Genomic DNA, 21928 nt, shown 5'->3' with positions numbered 1-21928 from the left:
AGGTTAAATTGCATGCGTTTTTTTTTAGGTGTTTATTGTCCAACATTTTTTGCATAGTAGGCTAAGTTCGTAATGTATCTGCTCTCCTGAATCCAGTTAAATACTTTTATATACCGAAACCAACACAGTTACCAACAGGCTGCTTCTCCTCCATTCTTATCGTTGTACCACCACTGGCTCTCTGGCTATTGATTGGCCACATTCTACTGACATTTGGTCATCTAAAGCACACACCATGTAGGTTAGCTTTTAAGCCCTTAAAAAAGTGAGCATCTCGGTGACTGGTGAATTATTTTTTAACAGCAAGGCTTCTTTTGTTCATTTCTGTGATTTCAACACGGATTTCGTTGTTCACAATGTGGAGAGAGGGAAGGAGACAGAGAGAGAGGGAAGGAGACAGAGAGAGAGGGAGCAAGCGAGAGAGAGAGAGAGAGAGAGAGAGAGAGAGAGAGAGAGAGAGAGAGAGAGAGAGAGAGAGAGAGAGAGAGAGAGAGAGTGAGAGAGCAAGTGGAGCAATTAGGGGCTGAGTGAATCAATGTGCTATACATACATGCAGTTCGACAATTAAAGAGTGAGGAAAATATATTGTGGTGGACGTGGTCAGTGCTGATATTGTGGTGGGCCACCACAAATGTTTCTACGTGTGGGAACTGGGAAACACTGGGTCACCAACTGGTATGATGTCTAATTGTTGGCCAACAAGTCAACATCAGCTAATGAAGATCAATCTAACAATTGAAATAAAGCACGTGAAATAAAATTATTTAAAAAATGTCACATTTAGTTTATTAGTTTAGTTATACAGGGAGGGACAATGCACATCATTCAAAATGGCTGCAAATGTGCCAGTTTTGGGGTAGCTAATTTTCAACTGCAGTCCCCGGGCAAGGTGTTGATTGCCGGATAAAAGCACAATAAAAAAAAAGCAGTAAAAACAAACAATTAGTAAGAATAACAGTATGGTACACACAGTAAAAATGCAACATCAAACACATTACAATATAAAGTTAAGTTTCAGGCAGGCAAGCAGACAGACAGACAGACACAGACAGACAATGCAGACACACACACAGACAGACAATGTAGCCATGCAGACACACACACACAGACAGACAGACAATGTAGCCATGCAGATATACACAGACAATGTAGCCATGCTGAAGCCCTACCTGCACATTCAGAGCACCAGCTAAACAACACACATTCAAAGGTAATGACACCACAGCAGAGCATGGGAAAGACTGAGAAGGTTCCAGGTGGCTCCTGCCTGGATGGGCCACACCAAGAAAACCTCAAAGCATCGTTAAAGAAGTTCTGAGAATAGACGGCACAGCAAATAGGCCAAGTGGTGTTCCTCTCCTAATTCTCGACAGCGGTAAACAGAAAGCTTCTAAATGTAGAAACAGTGATAGCCCCTGAGGTCTGGATGCAGTCTGCTAGTGCTAGCACACACACACAGCACAGCACAGCACAGCACAGCATACATACAGCAGCAGCAGCAGCTAGCTAGCCGGCTAGCTTTCCTCTGGGAGTTTAGACACAGGAAGCACTATGGAAACATGCTGTATCTAGATAGGGGCCGTGTAAATAAGATATGAGTTTCTATTGCCTGGCTTGGGAATGAAGCTGGAAAATTGAGAAGGGGGAAAAAGCGGGGGAGAAAGAAGGATTGTGAGAGCTTATAAACAGAGGGAAGGAATGCATGAAAGGAGAGGGAGAACAGAGGGCCCAGGTACAGAGAGAGGACTGAGAGTGAGAATGAGAACAGAGATGAAGCAAGCACAAAGTAAAGCCAGCAAACGAACAAGCTACAAAGAGTAAAAGAAAGCAAGAGAAAGAACAAGCCCCTTCAAGACAGAACTGTTGAGAAGGGCAAACTACATTCCATAGTCTGTTGAAAGCGTTCCTCTCTCTCCTGCCTCTATTCTCTTCCTTTGTGTGTGTCTCTCTCTCTCATGCCCGGAGAGAGCTCTATTCAGGCTCGCCCTGCCACAGAGAAGTGAATGCATGTCTCACATGCCACACAGCCACGACATCCTGCAAACAGGCACAGCCAGAGGCACCTCACACCCTCACTAGGACCCCCTCCTCCTCCTCCTCCTCCTCCTCCTCCTCCGCATAGCTCACACTCCAGCCTGCCGGGCAAGAGGGAGTGGGTATGCTCCTGGAGTCTGGACTGTTCTATAGAGCAGTGGTTCTCAAAGTGGGGTCTGGGGACCCCCAGGGGTCCTTGAGAGGGTTCAAGGAGGTCCCCAACAAAAAGGGGGATCATTTATTTTCACTATAATTCCATCCATAAGTAACACAATGACAGAATATATGACTATTTGGTTACATGGGTTTCATAGTTTCATACACTTTCTGTAATAAAACAGAAATCAGCAAAAAATATGATCAAATGGGGGGTCCGTGGTCTAATTTAAGTCAGTTTAGGGGTCCTTGATGTGAAAAGGTTTGAGAGCCACTGCTATAGAGAAACCTGGGCATGTGCCTCAGCCTCCTTCTCTCTCCCTCTCTCTCTCTCTCTCTCTCTCTCTCTCTCTCTCTCTCTCTCTCTCTCTCTCTCTCTCTGCTAGTATTGATCTGTCAGGTGAGAAATGGCTTATTGGAACACACACACACACACACACACACACACACACACACACACACACACACACACACACGCAAACAAGCAGTCTCCTTTGGTCAGGTGGTGTTTATTGGAAAACAATAGTGTGAGGATGGGCCGGCCTTTCAAGCAGAGCAATCGGCCACTGATGGGACAGTTTGACCAGATTGACCTCTGACCCCAGTCAATCCCTGGGGGTCAAGTGAGGAGGTCAGCATGAGGCCAGCTCAGTGCTGGGGGGAGGGGCCAGTCGATGAGTGAAACACCTCCAGCGGTGGTGTGTGTGTGTGTGTGTGTGTGACAGGGGTCAGTGGCAGGTAAACCCTCATCCTCTGTCGTTGTTTATTCTAAGGCGCCAAGTCACTGGCGCCCTAGCGCTATGAGACAAGCGTGCATCTTAATGTGTGTGTGTGTGTGTGTGTGTGTGTGTGTGTGTGTGTGTGTGTGTGTGTGTGTGTGTGTGTGTGTGTATGTGCATGCATACGTGTGTCTGCGTGCACGAATGGAAACGAGATAGGGTGGGAACGATGACGGACCGGAATGTCATCCGCCCTCTTATCATTAACATGCCTCACCTTTATTCGCCGTGACACACAAAGCTATAAACACACTCGCCGGGCCGCAAACGCACACACACACACACACACACACACACACACACACACACACACACACACACACACACACACACACACACACACACACACACACACACACACACACACACACACTCGCACACACACACACACACTCGCACACGCTCCTATTCACGCTCAGAAAGGCGAGGGCGGAACAAATGTCTTTTTCTACCTTTGCTTTATAACCCCATCCAAGAAAACAGCCACTGTGAAGGTGTTTCTCGATGTGGTCGTCCTTGTAAATTGGCAAAAGAGTTGTGTTTTTGTCTCAGAAAGCAGCCTGTGTTGGTAATTCCACTTTTGGGTGCGGTTTAATTTTGACCTAACAATCGTTTACATTAATCATAATAATATGAATGAAAGTCTATTTGTATGCCAGACCTCAAGGAAAAGCTCAAAAATAGTCTACTGCCTGATTTCTGAAAATGTGGGTTTGACTCACAACTATGGCAAAAGTTACAATGGTTTAATGAACCTGGATCAGTGTAGGAAATGTAAAAAATATTTTTGGGGGCAACTTTTGCCCCCACTGTCTAAAAACTGGGGATATTTACAACATTTTGGGGGCACTTCATCGTCGTCTTCTGGCAACCAGCTTGCAGGTGCTGAGTGTGTGTTAGAGATGGAAATTAAATGATTTGAATGAAAATGAAATTATCAAAATATTGGGGCAATTTTTTACCGCTGGACAATGTGGTTTTTAGGGGCATTCTGAGATTTCTTGGGGGCAATTTTGCCCTTGCCCCTGGCTAAATTCCTACACTGACCTGGATTGTAGGTTAAAGGCAAAATTCCTCATAGATGTGGTGAAAGAATGTAGGTACGAAATATTTAAAAACTTCAGATGAGCTTGAGAATGCTATGCTATGCTATGCTGCATTCAGATCAGATCTGCACTCACTCTGCAGAAGACAATTTGGTTCTGGGACAGATCAAAAGGTTTGCTCTGTGTGGCAACAGCAGGTACCCATCTACCTCGTATACAGTGATTATCACACACTCACTCAGACACACACACACACACACACACACACACACACACACACACACACACACACACTCACTCAGACACACACACACACACACACACACACACACACACACACACACACACACTCACTCAGACAGACACACACACACACACACACACACACACACACTCACTCAGACAGACACACACACACACACACACACACACACACACACACACGTGCATGGAAAGGGGAGAAACAGCTGTTGATCAAACAACATGGAGTCTGTTCTGTGGCAGCAATGAAAGCATGTGTAGTCAACATGCATGCATGTAAATGCACAGATACATATTATACAGAACATAAACATACATGGGACAGATCAAAAGGTTTGCTCTGTGTGGCAACAGCAGGTACCCATCTACCTCGTATACAGTGATTATCACACACTCACTCAGACACACACACACACACACACACACACACACACACACACACACACACACTCACTCAGACACACACACACACACACACACACACACACACACTCACTCAGACAGACACACACACACACACACACACACACACACTCACTCAGACAGACACACACACACACACACACACACACACACACACACACACACACACACGTGCATGGAAAGGGGAGAAACAGCTGTTGATCAAACAACATGGAGTCTGTTCTGTGGCAGCAATGAAAGCATGTGTAGTCAACATGCATGCATGTAAATGCACAGATACATATTATACAGAACATAAACATACATCGATACATTGGACCACACTGCAGTAAGCAGACTTGGACGGCGTTGTGCTTATTTCAGCAGCCCATTGGTGCAAAGAGGAATTCATTAAAAAGGGGGAAAAAAGAAAAGTGAAAAGGAGCATCAGATAGAGGAGAATGCTGAGCGCGGCATTCCCCCTGTTGTTATTATTGCCAAATCGAACAGAGAAGGCCGGCTAGTAGTAATAAAAGTCATTAAATGGAATAGAAAAAAGCCTTTTAATAGGGCCTTGTCATGGTGGATTTAGTAGCCCTTCTATCGCCTGCTTTCTTCCCTGCTCCGGTCCTTCTGTTCAGAGGAGAGGGGTGAAGGAGCGTGGTGGACGGAGGAGGACTAGATTCCTAGACAGAGTCAGCCAGCCGAGGAGGAGCTGTGCCGACACACACACACACACACACACACACACACACACACACACACACACACACACACACACACACACACACACACACACACACACACACACACACACACACACACACACACACACACACACACACACACACACACACACACACACACACACACACACACACCCAGCAGCCACAGTCTGGGCCCGCAGACAACTGGGACTGGGGCAGACATTAAGAGAACTCATACTGGAACTTTATGACTTTAGCTGGTTTGTTTTAATAGGGGCAACGCACATTGATCAGTATCTCTGTAAAAATGTGCCAGGATTTAGCCGGCTGGGTCATTTTCAACTGTGGTCCCCGCCGGGCAACTGGGAGCGGGCCTGGGAGAGAGAGGGAGGCAGGATGAGGTGGCTAGGGCTGGAAGTGGGAACGGTGATTAAAGAAGGACAGGGAGGAGACAGCTATGTCTGGGAGGACCGGGGGTGGGAGGGAGGGAGGGAGGCTGGCTGGAGTCAGGGCGAGGGACGGGGACAGGAGGGGACAGACGCGAGCTCTGGCTGGCTAGAGATGGGAGAGGGCTGTCCAGACGTTGGTCTGGTCCGGGCTATACGGTCTTGGGAATGTGAAGAGCAGGGTGGGTGTGGAGAAGTGGAAGGGAGCTGCCTAAGAGTAACTTATGGTCTGTGGTGGGAATAATCCGTCTGGGGGCACATCTGGGTCTGGGAATGGGGTTGGTTGAAGTTGAGAGTTGGGACTGTGGCGAGCGTTTGGGATCGGAGCCTACTGGAAAGAGTCGATGTGCTGGGAACGTGACAGAACAGAACCCGGCTAGTGTTGCTGTATCACCCGGTGGATAGAGCAATGGGTTTTGGGTTATGGGTTTGATCCTCAGTGGGGCCACACATACTGAGAATCTATGCACTCAGCATGCTGTAAAGTACTTTGTAAATGCATACACTGATGGCAAATACCATATGCGGTTTGTTCCGGTCGGGGGCTGTGGGTCTCTTCTTGGGCCGGCTAGTGCTAACTGTGAGAGCTAGTGCTAACTGTGAGAGCTAGTGCTAACTGTGAGAGCTAGTGCTAACTGTGAGAGCTAGTGCTAACTGTGAGAGTGTCCCAACACTGAAATCGGGCTCATAATGAGTAGAAAGAAACCGATTATCACATAAACAGAAATGGGATGCGCAGCGCTTTATAGTAAAATGCTATCTATTCCACGCAAAGGCTGGTAGACAATTAGTTTTTTCAAATTGGCAGATTTGTAAACCCAGATGAGATAATAATATTATCTAAGTAATATTGTATGACATAGGAGGAGAGTGATATTACACAGAAAATATTTAAGCAGCTAATGTCCACAAACACGCATGTGCACAGCCAAATGTGCACGCACGCACGCACTCACACACACACACACACACACACACACACACACACACACACACACACACACACACACACACACGCGTACACAAAGAAGCTAAGCTAATGTGCTTCCATTACAAGACAGCTGAAATGTATCCTATCTTCTTTCCATTCAACCATCATAATAAGATGAAGGCATGGAATCTCAGAGAGAGAGAGAGAGAGAGAGAGAGAGAGAGAGAGACAGAGAGAGAGAGAGAGAGAGAGAGAGACACAGAGAGAGAGAGAGCGAGAGAGAGAGAGAGAGACAGAGAGAGAGAGAGAGAGAGAGAGAGAGAGAGAGAGAGAGAGAGAGAGAGCACTTTCTGTAAAGACTCGATGTCTCTTCACATGGATGCGGTTGCTGCCCCTCTCTCTCCCTCTTGGAAGGCCAACTGTTTACACTAGCTCTAGGCTCAGCCATGTTTCCATGACGATGCGATCCCAGGGTTAGTCACATGGCAAAGGGGAGACCTGAGGCACCGGATCCAGGATCACTCACTGCTCCTAAAAACTCTCTCACCTTCATCCCAATTCAATCCCAATCTCAATCTGACTATGCCGTTTGCTTTTGCATCTTCTTCTTCAAAAAAAGGACTGCTCTCAAGGTATAAACAAGGTAAAAAAAAACAAGAAGAAGAAAGGCTTCCTGTCTGAGTGACCTTTTTTTTTTGTTTAAGTCCCATGTCACATAGTGTCAGCGCTTTTCGTGCATTGTGCCCACTTTAACAACATATTTGTTTTAGACAAACAAGTGAACATAGTCTCTCTGGTGGGTAGGCAAATTGGCTGCTTCTCAACAGGCAGGCATTGTAAAAAGATAAAGGAAGTCTCGGGCGAACCTAAGTAACTGCAAAATAAAACCAGATACACCCACATGAAAAGAAACAGCCCACACACACACACACACACACAGGCAGAGAGAATACGCCTCGCTCACCCTCCCAGAGCCGGCTAGGCCAGATAGCGCCTCGCGGACGACATGCTCATGCAAGATTTAAGTTCCCGATCTTACATTCTGCACCTTTGTGGACAAAATGCTTGAAATGTTAAAGTGGGTCCTTGAAAAGGCCTTTTGAAAGGCCCCGTGAATTCTTAGTCAAAGAAAAAGTCCGGCGCAAAAAAGGAGTGTGTGTGTGCGTGTGCGTGCGTGTGTGTGTGTGCGTGTGTGTGTTTGCGCGCGTGTGTGTGTACCTGAATGCGTTCTTGCACAAACACGCTCAATGTCACTCCACCTCTCTAAGTGGCACAGATTTCTCCTTGGCATGTAGCTCAGTGCATTCTCACACAACAAATAGCCTCCTGGTGTGTGTGTGTGTGTGTGTGTGTGTGTGTGTGTGTGTGTGTGTGTGTGTGTGTGTGTGTGTGTGTGTGCGTGCGCGTGTGCGTGTGCGTGTGTGTGTGTGTGTGTGCATATATTCTTTATATTCTTTGTTGTTTTAGCAGGCCCCTTGTTTTGTTTTGTGTACATTGTGGGAGTGTGCAGTGCATGATGATATGGCGATGATGGCTGTAGCCATGACCAACGGCTCCGCGTTCGACAGTTTGGATGTTAAATAAACGTGATTTACAGTCAATATGAAAGCACCAGTGACTAGACTGACAACGTAGCAACACAGGGCCTGTCCTCGCACAGCGAGAGCTCAGCACAGGGTGTATGGAGAGAGAGAGAGCATGTTGTGTTATGATTTCTACCATCTGTGTTTCAAAAAGGAACAGGTTCAAAAGGGGGAAGCACCGGCCTGCTTGTTATTTCACTCTTTCATTGACATCATGATAAAAAGGAGGGTGAGGGGAGGAGATGACGCAGAAACCTAATTAAGACTCTCCAGAGCGTGAACAAATTAACCTGAGTTATGAGCATGCAGGAGCACACACGCACACACACACACACATACACACACACACACACACACACACATACACACGTCTCTCTCTCTCTCTCTCTCTCACACACACACACACACACACACACACACACACACACACACACACACACACACACACACACACACACACACAGCACACACAGGTCTCCGAAATAGGTGGAGTAGAGTAGGATGACATTCACACTCAAAGAGGCATGACAGCCACAGACATTCGGTGATATTTTCAGCAGGGGAGGAAGGGCAAAAATATGATAGGCTGGTTAGCCCGACAACACCGCCATGGAAAATACACCAAAATAGTCTGGAGAATGTGCATTTCTACCTTCGCTCTCGTCGAGGAGAAAAAACACACGCGCAACAACAATCTGATTCTGCACCAAGCGGCGTCCTCGAGTCGTCATCGCGCAGATTTGGGGCAGGCAGGCGCACGATGACACGACATGTACAGATTCACGTGGACACGAATTAGACGAGAGTGGGCCAAATAGGCTGTGTAGTGTGTAGCATGTATGTAGCCGCCGCTACGCTAATGACATTGCAGAGAGAGACATATGCCAGGCATCAGCGTGTCACTCCTCGGGGACATGGGGCTTACGGTAACAGGATAGTAAGGAAAGGGGGTTGGGAGAGTGGGGGGTTGTGTATGTGTGTGTGTGTGCGTGTGTGTGTATATCTGTCAGGGGGTTTTACCTCCTGGCACAGAGCCCCAGAGGCAGACAGGGGGGGTGGCTGTGTGTGTGTGTGTGAGGGACAGGGAGGAGGAGAGGTCAAGGGGAGGGGCTGGGGGACAGTACACGTCATAAATGAATGAGAGGAGAGTGCGGATGAACTTGACCCAGACTGGAGGACTAAAGCAGGAAGGGGGCTAATGAAGTGCAAACATGCTTTGTCATGCCATGTTTAAAGCCATAGGATTAGGATGCTATAATTAGAGGAGGGGGCTAGCATAATGCTAGCATAATGCTAGCCTTGCTTTCAGCGTGATGAGCTGACAGGAGCCGGAGTTACACGAGGAGGAGGAGGGGCCCGACGACAACAGATGCTGCAGCTAGACGGACGTTTCCTACAGCAAGCTTTGACCATGTGCAAAGCTGAAGCAACATCGGGCACACCGTTTGAGAGATCGTCTTATAACAACACAATTACAACACAATTATTACAAATGCAAATTGGTATGATGGGACTATTCTCCTGCTCCTAAGTAACGCGCACAATTTATTTTCTTCATTTGTCGTTTTTTTTTTATTGTGCACGCAGAGAACATCTTTGGATAAATGTGTTCCACTACCTGATGAACGGATCAGAAGGCGTGAGTGCGAGTGGGCTGTTGCAGCACTGGCTGAGGGGCAGTGGACTGCTGGATAATAACAGTGCACTTTGTATTCACATATGAATATTTATCCGCTAGGCTGGCATTGGAACAGACGAGCTCGCATGGGAGAATGAGCAACCCATCCATCTCGCTCGCTCTCGTTCTCCGCGCGTCGTACTCTCATACGTCCCTTTCTCTCGCCATCACCATTTCAATGCTTCTCTTTTGCATTTTCCACCCACTTTTCCCCCTAGGCTTCTCCTCTATGTTTCTTGATATCACCCGATCTATCGCTCTCTTCCCCTTAAACGGCATCCCCCTATCCCTCCCCGACCAAGCATTGATGTATGGCAAGAGAGAGGGAGCAAAAAGAAAGAGCGCGTGATTAATGTCTTTGAGAAAAAGATAAATAATCACAGGAGACTGGGGGCTGGTAGTTGGCCTTAGGGGAGTAAATATGGAGAGTTTTATAGCTGCTCACTTGGGAGAGAGAGAGAGAGGGAGAGGAGGAGGAGGAGGAGGAGATGAGAGGGGGAGGAGAGGAACCCAGCGACAGCAGATCCATTCAAGTATATTAGCTTTTCCCCCCCGTACACAATAACCTTCGCATCTCTTCTATTGCTCTGCTGTCTTTCATCATCAACGCCGGATCCCATCCGACTGACAGACAGACACACATTGACACACATGTACACACACACACACACACACACACACACACACACACGTGCACACACACACACGTGCACACACACACACACAGAAGTCACACACCCTGTATTTTTTTCTTCAAGCCAGACCCAGTGTGTGTGTGTGTGTGTGTGTGTGTGTGTGTGTGTGCGTTTGATGGGCCAATACATGCGGTCTGTGATGTGGCTGACAGCCCCCTCCCGCCTTGCCCTGCTTTTAAGCCCTCATCCTCCAGTGGCTGCCTGCCTGTCCCCTGGAGAAGATTGCATCTTTTATTTATCACGTTCTCTTCCTTGCCTTTATTTTACCAGCAAAAAAAAAAAAAAAAATCTGGGGCGAAAATTGCAATCAGCATAACATGGCCTCCTCCTGCTGTGCACACTCGCCTGTCATCCTCGGCTCTCTGTGAGCATGCAGGATGAGACTGACAGCCCGTGCAGACCAAGACACGCGCACACACACACACAACTCCCCTCTGTTTATCAACCCCCCCCCCCCCCCTCCCTCCCTCCCCCCACACACACACAGTGACACACATACTACTGTACTTCCCCCTCTCTCACACACACACAGAAATGTGTGGCCACAGAAAACGCCCCCTTTCTTTTCTCCATCAAGCTCCTGACAGACTGTCTTTCCAAACACACACACACACACACACACACACACACACACACACACACACACACACACACCCTCAATGAAGGAGCCTCTTACTTTCCATTTTACCCAGAACTGACAGTGTTCAGCTTCCTAAAGCCCCAGAAGAGCCAGCACATAAATGAGTGTAATGCTGGGGAATCTGGTAAACAGGCCAGAGAGGGAGAGACTCCAGAGAGAGCTGCCTGCCTGTCTGCCTGCTCCATGGCTACTATTGTGCACTGCACATTCTCTGAGCCCACAAGAGCTGAAGCCATCTCCACAGATTCTTTGGAGGGATAGTGAGCCAAGGAAAGAGATGAGGGAGAGAGGGGGAGAGGAGAGAGGGAGGGAGGAGGAGGAAGATCATGCATAAAATCTTGTTTGCAGAATGCATTAAGATTCAGATGAACTGGGGAGGGTAATGGGATTAGGATCCTGAACCGTTTCCAAGGGTGGGGAGCCGGATTGACAGCTGAGCCTATTGCACTGACGAATGCAGTGAAATATTGTGGCTCTCTGGCAAAGGCAGCCAGCCAGCCAGCCAGCCAGCCAGCCAGAGAGCCAGGCAGGCAGGCAGGGGGGCTGCGGAGCCCACAGCACCTCTGTTTACTCCCTGCTCTACCACAAATTGTGCAGCTGGGAGAAAAATGCATCTTCGCCTGTAACAGCCTCCTATAGCTTTGGGCTTTCATAGGATATATCGGGGAGGCGGCAGAAAAGCTTCAATCTGTCTCACAAAAGGTGTTTGGCAAACAAAATAGAAGCACTGTGGCTTTAAATCGCCCTCCCTCCCACCCTTTCTAAATATCTTCTATTTAGCCAGCGGTGAAAAGATATAGGGGGCTTTTGTCTGCGTACCCATTGGTGGGGGCATGGAGAGCTGGAAAGACACAAAAATAGGAACAAAGTGCTAAGCCTCCAATTGGGATGGCTCAGGGCAATTCAATGCGCGCAGCTCGCTGGGCAAAAACAAGGAGAAGTAGGCTACTATTACGAGCGTCTCTGAAAATAGGCTATTCTCACACAGCTATAGGGTAGACTGGTTTAGAAATAGCCTATGGTGGATCATAGACAAGACCACGGAAGGCAAACACAAGCCCTTTAAAAGCCTGGCACGGTTCCATGGAAAAAGCCAAACACTGTGGGTTAGATGTTGTATGTGTTATACTCCGTTCCCCTGCGTTATAAGCCGCTTATTGTAGCCCACTCACCGACTTGCAATACGTTGTCCACCCAGCCACCCTCCAGGAGAGTGACACCCCGTAGGAAAGGCAGCTGGGTCTCGTCATTATTGTCCCCGCTAGTCCCACTCTCCTCTCCTCCTCCGGCGTTGAAAGAGGAGTACATACAGATCTCCTTCTCGCTCCTCGGGAATGACCAGTATACGATCCTCCGCTGGACGGGCTCCGGGATCCTCTCGAAGCGCTCCTCCACCCGCTGGAACGGCCACTTCTCCGCCACTCTGCGCGCCGCGATGTCGAGCAGCGACTCGGGGTTGTGCGTTTTTCCCGACCCTCCCGGAGCGGACCCCGCGCCGCCACACAGGACTCCTCCAGCCCGCTGCCCCTGCCTGCACGCCGGGTTGTAGCCGGGCCGGCAGCAGAGCCGCTTGGCCGGGGGCTGCTGGACTCGCTCGGCCATGATCGCACCGCTTCCAACGCCAACCTGAAGCGCAGTTCCTCTCCGATCATATAAACGGGATAAGGAAGAGAAAAGGGCAATCTCGCACCGATTGTTTGCCGTACATGGAGAGGCTGCCCTTATTTGGAAAAGGAGGCGGCGCCTGCGAGTTCCGTGAAGTCCTTTGTGTTGTCAAAGTAACCGGGAGGGGCGGGGTCCTGGAGCGCTGCCAGCGCACGAGTGGCGCTATAAAAGGAACTGGAGGCGGAATTCCCGAACGTCGGCAAATCCTTTGTGAAGCCGTTCGGGAGCGCGAGGGCGGGGCCCCGGCGGCCGACGGCCTTTGAAGTTTCCTTCTTATTTGAGTTTAAAGGCGGGGACTTAATCCAGGGGCGGTCTCGCAGTTTCCCACAGGGGCAAGAGGGGGCAAGAGAGTTGATTTTCTTTTTCTTTTGGAGTCTGTGTGCCTCCACCGCGGGCTCTGCCTTCCTCAATAACATCGGCAGGGTTGTTTTCAAGGCCTAAAGTCCAAAGGCCTCTCAGCTGTCAGAGAGAGAAAGGGCGTGGGAGGAGGAACATGAAGATATAGGGCCATTGCACATGCCTGCCTTTCGTAGTCATTTCAATCTCACTCATTGTGGTCAGCTGTTAGGTAGCTATATGACTGGCTCACTAGCTGCCTGCAGCCTATAGGCAATTCATAACACACACACTTTAAAAGACATGCTCTCATTCTGTCCCCCACATGGAGGATTTATCGCTATTTTAAGAGGCCACTTTCATGCCTCACATTAATCTATCACTCAAGTACTTTAGTCTAGCACCCTTGCTGCAAAAAAAGGCAAAATCAAAGGATGTCAGAAATTCTTTGAGGTCTGGCCAGACTAGTGGTTTGACTTAACCATCATGACACACACACATAGCACTGTTGGAGCTGGTTAACAACTGGTGCAGTGCAGCCGTTTTTAGGACCCCCTCTGTTATAATGTTAGTTTCATAGCTGTGTCATGAAAGGGGGCCCCGCTATTACTTCTGGAGGAGTAAAATAGTCATCAGGGGCCAGGGTGCGGCTGCATTGCCCACCCCCTGGATCTATGCCTGTGTGACAGACACACACACACACACACACACACTGATACATACAGCAGAAGCTAATAATTATAATCATATAGCAAGAAAGGCTTCAGATTGGGGGAGTTTTACTCCACTATTTTGCTCCTATCGCATTTACTCCACTATTTTGCTCCTATCACATTTAATACTGTTTACCCCATGCTATGTTGTGTTCTTTCTTCTTCTTATTCTGCTTATTTTACTATCGCATTACTACTGTGTATTTTATTTTATGCTATGTGTGTTATGTGAGCGAGCTACTGTAACTTGTCCCAATTTCCCCCCGGGGATCATTAAAGTCTTTCTGATTCTGATTCTGATTTTCCAAAATTGTCAATTAAATCTGGCCAAAACTATGTTGGTAGACTAGAGTGTGTTTGCTTGTCTGTCTGTCCTCTGCATGTGTTCCCAGCTGCCCCTCTCCTTCCTCTGTGAGTAAAAAGCTGGCCTTTGAACTACACTGAAAGTGATCCATGCCGTATGGACAGAGCAGATGTGGCCTAACCTGATTTGGTTTCAATACTTCCCCACAGGAAGTTCACAGAGCCAGCAGGTCCTCCTTTGTTATGTTAGTCATGTTTCTCTCAGAAGGCCAGTACAGTTTTTAGCTTTTCTTTTTAAAGAGTGAAGTTATTGCATTATCCTTCACTTTGCTCTTCCGGCATGAGCAATCCGACACATGATCAGAAGTCTCTGCCTCAGCTAGAAGGTGTCAGCTTTCTCTTTGTCTATTCACAAAGACGACTAGTAACGCTAATGTTTTAAAAAGAAGATCCTGCGTTACTCATGAAATATTTAGCTCAATGGCTTATTGAGCATGTACATTTTTATTCATAAATTAGAATAGTTACATAGTACTGGAAGATGCCCAGTACAGCTACTTGTGCTTTGCTCTAGGCCCCTGGGCATCCTGACAGTAATTGCTGATGGAGAGGAGAGTACTATTCATCCTTTGTCCAGCATTTTCAAGTCCATCATGGTGATCTGATCTCCAACATTTACAGAATACCTCCCCTCAGAAATTACAGTTATTTAGGATACCTTCAAGGACATCAGTTCGTGGAAACATATCTAATTTAATTTAATTGAAAAAGTAATCAAAATGTATCAATCTTATAGGCTTTGATATAACATTTGCAGTAAGGTTCCTCACTTATCATCACCATCATTATTGTTAGTATAGTAGTTTTTATTCTAACCTGACGCTGCCAGATGGTGTGTGATCTGATCATGATCTCGTGTGAATCCAGCTGCCTTGCAAGGTTAGTAGTAGCACACTAATAATTACATTGTAATTGCAACACCGCACCTTTGTACTGTATTTATTACTGAATTTATTTATTACTGACACTCTTGCCCCATCTCTTCCCCACATCTATTTTTACTGCATTTGATTGTATGTTCTTAAGACTGCTATTCATTTGCGCTTAATGCTATTTTATTTATTTTACAGAGATGCCAAAGGCACATTTCCACAAACAATAAACAATAAAGCTACACAAATGAATGTGAAAAGAAAAAAGCAAAACCAGCAAAACACATAAGAATTAATTTATAATTCACATGAAGTCAAATTTTGTAATATGACAGCCTAAAAGTATGGGTCAGTCAGTCCTGACTCCTGACTAGGCCTACTAGAAAATCCTTCACAGTCATTAGTCAAGTGAAGAGAGATAAGCTCTGTAGCTTGAAAATAATTTCCAATGTGTTTGGTTCTGCAGCACCAAACACATTGGAACTTATTTTTTCCTAAATTTTTAATGTTTTCTGTATGGGTTTCCAGTTTAAAGGACTACAATTCCCATCTCTTGAGGCGGACGTCATAACCAATCGCGAGTGACCAGTTCCTGGAAGAGGCAGTGCCAGTCAGAGAGGGGGAGCTGGGGCGCAGGCTTGATATAACAAAATTGCTCCATTTGGTGAGTAACTTTGCTATTTAATATCAAAATCTAGACCGTAGACGTTCAAAGATACTCTCGTTGCGCTCTTTAGACTACGTTAGCGTTAGTGGGTTGGCTTGTTTCTGAGTTGGGCCGTTGTGGATGGGCGGTTTAGCTAGCAATGCAAATCTTTCATCCTCATCTCATGATCTCATCCTAACGACGGGCATAGGGATGTTAGCTTAGCTTGTTTGCTAGGAAGCTATCGCCAGAGCAGAGGGAGTGTAACGTTAGCTAAATCAGACGGTATGCCACGTTAGCTAAATCAGACGGTATGCCACAAGTAATGTTTCAGTCCCTGAATAGTTAACGTTACGTTTCGGGGCTAACGTTATTGTACTACTAGCTAGCTACTATGTACGGTTTCAGCGCTTACGTTAGATGTCACGAAGCCATCTTAACGTAATGCTTTGAATTACCGTGGTTAGAGATACCAGTGGACACAGATTGTGATAATTGTGATGACATGAAATCATGTTACAACATGTAGCCTAATGCTAGCTTGCTATTTAGAATGCTATCTAGAGGTAACGCTAGTGCATCTGCTACTGGTAACGGTAATGCATTTCATGTGTGTTTGCTAATCACCATTCTCTTCCTGTCGCCCTGCCCAGGTCTGATCGCTGTCATTGGTGACCAGGATGATTGACGTGCGGGCGTGGGCAGAGTATGTGGTGGAATGGGCTGCCAAAGACCCCTACGGTTTCCTGACGACTGTCATACTGGCTCTCACACCTCTCTTCATCGCCAGCGCGCTGTTGTCGTGGAAACTGGCCAAGATGATTGAGGCGCGTGACCGTGAACAGAAGAAAAAGCAGAAACGTCAGGAAAATATAGCCAAGGCCAAGAGGGTCAAGAAAGACTGAGCCACAGAGGGTGGGGTGAAGGGATGGGGGCAAGGAATAGGACGGACAGCACCTGAGGCTCTCCTCACTCCAAAGGTGCACCGCCATCAGCACAGGCCTGCTATCCCTCTGTCTGTGGGAGGCGGGGGGACACTGGCCCTATAGCTGAACAGTACTGCGGAGAGAAGGCTCATCCCAATGGGACTCTTGTCAGCAAGAGCACAGTGGTCATCTGTATAATCTGTTCCTATGCAGAGATCCACCGGTATATTGTTGTGCAGCTGTTGCAACACCTTGCATTCCATTTTTAGCACCCGCCGTTTTGCTGATTTGATAATGTAATGAGTATACTGGAATTTTTCTTCCAATTCACTAGCAAAATGTCCAAATGATTTACTTTCTAATCAATAAAGGTCTCATGGTTGATAAGAAAATATAATTGCCTTTGTGGATTTAATGTTGGACTGATGAAAAAGCAATCACTGCAAAGTGGGTTTATTTAATGTTAAATAAAATTGAATACCTCCTGAGAGAGTAAGCAGATAAAGAAAATAAACGGTAACGCTTTGGAATACAGCCCGCAAATAAGCATGTAACTAGAGGGTAACAAGATCTGTACTTATAGTAGAACTACAGGGTACCACACTGTAGTTACCCCGTAGTTATACTATAAGTACAGATCTTGTTACCCTCTAGTTACATGCTTATTTGCAGGCTGTATTCTAAAGCATTACCAAATAAACATACAATTCTAAATACTGCACACTGTGCACAGTATACAAATGGTTTCTGGCCAGCTGCAAATCTATTTCCCTTTTCTTAGAAAACTTGACTTGTTACTGATTTCAGTGTGCGGTTATCTCTTGAGTGCAGTGCATGGCTGGCCTGGCATAGTGAGTTGGGAGGTCGTCTTTCAACCAGAGGATCCAGGTTGAAACTTGTGCTGCGGAGTGTCCGCTCTGCTGAAGTCTCCTTGAACAAGACACTAAATACCTTTCCGCTCCAAGGGTGCTGTGCTGGAGGCTGGAGCTAAACCTCCCTGTGGAGGAGGCCAAGTGAAATAGAACTTCCCAATGGGCATCAACACAGGATCACATTATTCATTATTTGAGATGTGATTCACATCCACTGGACACCACCACCTCCACATGATGAATGGAAACATTGACACAGAAATTATTTATTATAAACTACCGCATTGCACCACTTTGCTCCATCATGAACCAACCTCAGTTTTAATTTGCAGTCCACACAAAAAAAGTATATACATATAAACAATTCGCACAGCATTAAATACAAGGTTTGCCACATCCTTCCATAACAAGTAATACCTCTCATCGTTACACTGAAAAATATTTATCTTTACTTTGGTTATAGTTGAATACCTCAGCCTGTCCTACTTTAGCTTGAATTTGAAACATATTTTATGTTTGGCTCTGGAAAAGAATCTGGTAAAGAGTTAGATTGATTTCAACTGAGGTAATCACAATTTGGGAAGCGATCCAGTCCGCTTGATACAGTACATTTCTTGTTTTGGTGAATTCAGGCACATAATTTCAGTTTGCTTTATTAGATCAAACCTCCCTTTACAACTACCTTTACATTGTCGATTGCTCACTTATGGAGTCTATTCAGCTTCCAGATGACTGATGGAAATATCTTGTATAGGTGTGAATATATATATCTTTATAAATGTTTATTTCTTGGGGTTGGGCATCCAGGAGCCAGGCTGGAATGTGTTTGCAGTGCTGGTGGGCTCCTGGCTGATTTGCTCCTTGCCGAAGCTGGTGGAGGCTGCATGACCCGTGGCCACGGTCTGCGAGGGCGCAGCCACTAGACCCTCCTCGTGCTCCTTAGCCCGCAGGAGCAAATCTCTCTCCTCCACCTCTCTGGCCTTCAGCTTGATCTGCTCGCTGTACAGCTTGTTCTTCAGCAGCTCCTATATATGTAAAATACAGGTGGAACATATACGCATACATTAGACCAGTGCAGTCTGTGACACCCACCTGTACAATAGTTTATCATCTGCCACGGTCTGGTGGTGGTGTTGGAAATGTTTAGGTGGTAGATGCCTGTCGATTAGAGAAGTTAAGTCTGTTATAACATACAGAAAAACTGTTTATCTTTTTATTTCCCGTCCGTAACACAACTACCATTGTTTTGTCGTTGATCAAGGCACACCATAACCCCAACTGATCACGAGTGAAAAGCAGAAGACATGCCGTTGCACTGGGCAGCTTCCAGGAACAAATGTGTGTAACTGCTGAGTCTGAAGTAGAGCATTTACTGGAAAAGACAGGAAAAAAAAAAGAGTGAGCTTGCTTTAGTTAACCTGCACTGGTCCAATAAACCCGGGTTAAAATGTAGTGCTTGGAAAGGATTGCTAAGCACTGACATGACAGGAGGCATTTGAAGTTTCAAACAACCATTCCAACTCATGGAAACAATTAACAAACCTGAACGCAGCCCACTAGTGGAACCGTTAGCCAGTGGAGCTGCAGCTCGTGTCCAGTGATGTTAGCCTCTCCCTCGCACAGAGAGCCAGAAAGGAAGGGAGGACTGGGCATAACACGGTTGGCAGTACTAAAGGACTGGAAAAGAGGGGGGGGGGGGGGAGAAGGGGGCCGTGGCCAAAAAGGCCCCGCTTTGGGGACGCAGGCAAACATAGTGAGCTGCTTTTCCAGCCTGTTAATGACAGGATTTAATCCAATCAATTTATGTCGGCTTGGAGCGGGAAGAGAGGGAGCGTGACAAGGGCCGGGGTAATGTGCTGGGAGTGAAGTCTTGGCCACAGCAACACTGTCCAGCTGTCGATGGCCGCTATTGGGCAGGCACAAGGCAGAAAATTGGAATAGAATGTCCTGGCAATAGAAAGAGGGGATGGCATTGGCCACTGGCAGAGAGAGAGGACGGAGCGATAGAGAGAGAGAGTGAGAGCGCTGCCTGGGTATTGGCCTTCCCAGGGATTTCCTACAGACCCACATTTCACCGGCCAAATAATCTGCAGCATTCTCACATGTAAAAGAGCAATAAACCCAGTGAGAGGTACTGAGGGGAAAAACTGCACCGCTTCGCCCTTCCCATCTCAGAGACTGCCAGAAATACAACACAAACACAGAGAGGCAGGCTTCTGCTGGCAAAACTAAGGCAAGCAAACTAGGACATGGTGTCAGCGAGGCCCTCGTTCAGAGGCTGTCTTTGCTCGCCGTCGCCGTCGATGCACTTCAGCAGCAGCAGCTTATTTTAACACCTGTCCCCCGAAAGTTCCTGGATTTTTGTTTGGAAACTGCGAGAGAAATGAAATCAAAGCATTTCGTTGCATCTTTGCTTCTTCCCTCCCTTGTAAGCAGCCGCCCCCCCAGAGTCCAACCATCAGCGCAGCAGGGAGGGCTGGGGGGACGGGGGAGACATACCTCGATGGAGGGGGGCTCCTTCCGTCTGCCTCGGATCCAAGCTGGAGGAGAGAGAGAGAGAGAGTGAGGAAAGAAGAGTGAGAAGAACACCTACATAAACATACGCTGCACAAACAAAAGCTGCAGGCATATTTAAAGGTTGTAGCGATGATACCACCACTCCGTTTCGGGGACCTAACAGTCAAGTCGCTTGGTGTTAACTACAGAGTAACCACGTTGGGGACTGGATACAGGATTTTCACTTTGTTTTGTTTCGTTACACTTCATGAACTAAATTTATACGTAAAAGATGCACAATGGTAAAACATGCAAGCCGTACACATGAGAAACTAAAGAACTATAATCTATAGTCTCTAGGCACTAGGCAGTGCAGGGCCACTGAGGAGCCGCGTCCCCGGTGAGAAAATGCACATCTCTTCTCCTCAGATCTTTGAATTTAAAGAGTCATTCTTTATCAATACCTCTGTCCTGCTTCCTTCTCCTAATAACGGTTTTCCCTGAGCAGAACTCTGTGTCTCTCTCTCTCTCTCTCTCGCTGTGTATCCATCTCTCTCTCTCTCTCTGTGTCTCTCCATCTCTCTCCATCTCTCTCTCCGTCATCCTCTGCCTCTTCTTAAGAAGCTGTGTTTTGGCTGAGCTAGCTGCACAGCAGGGCAGGTTAAGGGGAGCCAGAAAGAGAGAGAGAGAGAGAGAGATTTTCTAACTCTTCCTCCAGCTAGCGAGCGCAGGGATTCTGGGCCTCTTTCATCCCTCCCTTATTTGCATCCTGATGAAAATGCATGAGGGACGGGAGGAGCAGGATGAGGGCTTTAAGGTGGATAAAGCCAGCCGGAGACACAGAGGGAACAGTTTGCAATCCAGTCGGAAAGGCATTTGCAACACTATTTTCTATGTTACGCTGCTATAACACCGGCAGAAGGCGTCTTTGATAAACTCATGAATATGCTTACCCCAACCCCCATCTCGCAGTGTGAAAAACAAAATCAATGGATTAGCCCAGGCCCCAATGGATGCAGCAACAAATTTGTTATTCTATTTTATTTGTGCCGCACTTTGTGTACTCTCTACTGTTAACATGTCATTATCCATGTGAGTGACAGTCAAAGTATGGAATCACAGCGTTCCATCCGTACATACAATCCCACTCCAGTGGAATGCTGCCTTCCATATAGTCACATTCTGCAGGATTGGCCGCCACGACTAGCCGCTTGGCACGGACCGTCCTTCCTGGGAAGCGAAACAAACGAGAGAGAGACAACAGTGAGAGAGAGAGAGAGAGAGAGAGGAAGAGAGATGCTGAACAATGATGCATACAAAACACAAAGGAATACAAAGACACACATACACACACACACACACACACACACACACACACACACACACACACACACACACACACACACACACACACACAGAGTACTCTGTCTCTCTGACACACACAAACACACACACACACACAGATACAGACAGACACACAAATACACAGAGGGATGACAGCGCGGTGACAGGCCATGGATGATTACCTCGTGGCCCTCGGGCCCTTCTCCTCAGATCTCTCTGAGTGGCTCCAAATCTGGGCTAAGCCTTTATGCAAATCAGCCCCCCCCCCCCCGCCTTTAACCCACCAACCACAGCCCCCCTCACTGACAGCCTCGTCCAATCGCAGCGCGCGGGCTAA

At 47.2% G+C, this 21928-nt stretch overlaps 3 protein-coding genes across 3 annotated transcripts in view; 1 reads left to right on the top strand and 2 right to left on the bottom strand.

Moving 5' to 3' along the window:
* The window catches only part of LOC310783706 (zinc finger SWIM domain-containing protein 6-like), a gene marked incomplete at its 5' end in the record, with an annotated part of 92016 nt that extends 79056 nt beyond the window's left edge, over nt 1-12960 (bottom strand). Inside the window, one exon of the mRNA XM_083644629.1 lies at nt 12531-12960. Within this exon, the coding sequence (XP_083500755.1) occupies nt 12531-12960 (430 nt within the window). The remainder of the gene's footprint in view (nt 1-12530) is intronic.
* Nucleotides 12961-15907: 2947 nt separating this feature from the next.
* smim15 (small integral membrane protein 15) lies at nt 15908-17263 on the top strand. The gene is made up of 2 exons (XM_083644940.1): nt 15908-15971; nt 16607-17263. Exon 2 carries the CDS (start codon nt 16634-16636, stop codon nt 16856-16858), a length of 225 nt encoding a protein of 74 aa, XP_083501066.1. The 5' UTR covers nt 15908-15971; nt 16607-16633; the 3' UTR covers nt 16859-17263.
* Nucleotides 17264-18043: 780 nt separating this feature from the next.
* Nucleotides 18044-21928, bottom strand: part of ndufaf2 (NADH:ubiquinone oxidoreductase complex assembly factor 2) — a 16202-nt gene continuing 12317 nt past the window's right edge. The window contains exons 2-4 of the mRNA XM_083645183.1: nt 21388-21477; nt 20251-20291; nt 18044-18776 (exon numbers count right to left, since the gene is read on the bottom strand). Of these exons, the coding sequence (XP_083501309.1) occupies nt 18534-18776; nt 20251-20291; nt 21388-21477 (374 nt within the window). The 3' untranslated portion in view covers nt 18044-18533. The remainder of the gene's footprint in view (nt 18777-20250; nt 20292-21387; nt 21478-21928) is intronic.

The sequence above is a fragment of the Poromitra crassiceps genome (assembly GCF_964638095.1).
Source record: "Poromitra crassiceps genome assembly, chromosome: 10".
NCBI lineage: Eukaryota > Metazoa > Chordata > Actinopteri > Beryciformes > Melamphaidae > Poromitra > Poromitra crassiceps.
Note: the sequence above shows the minus strand (reverse complement) of the source record. Positions and strands in the feature narration are given on the sequence as shown.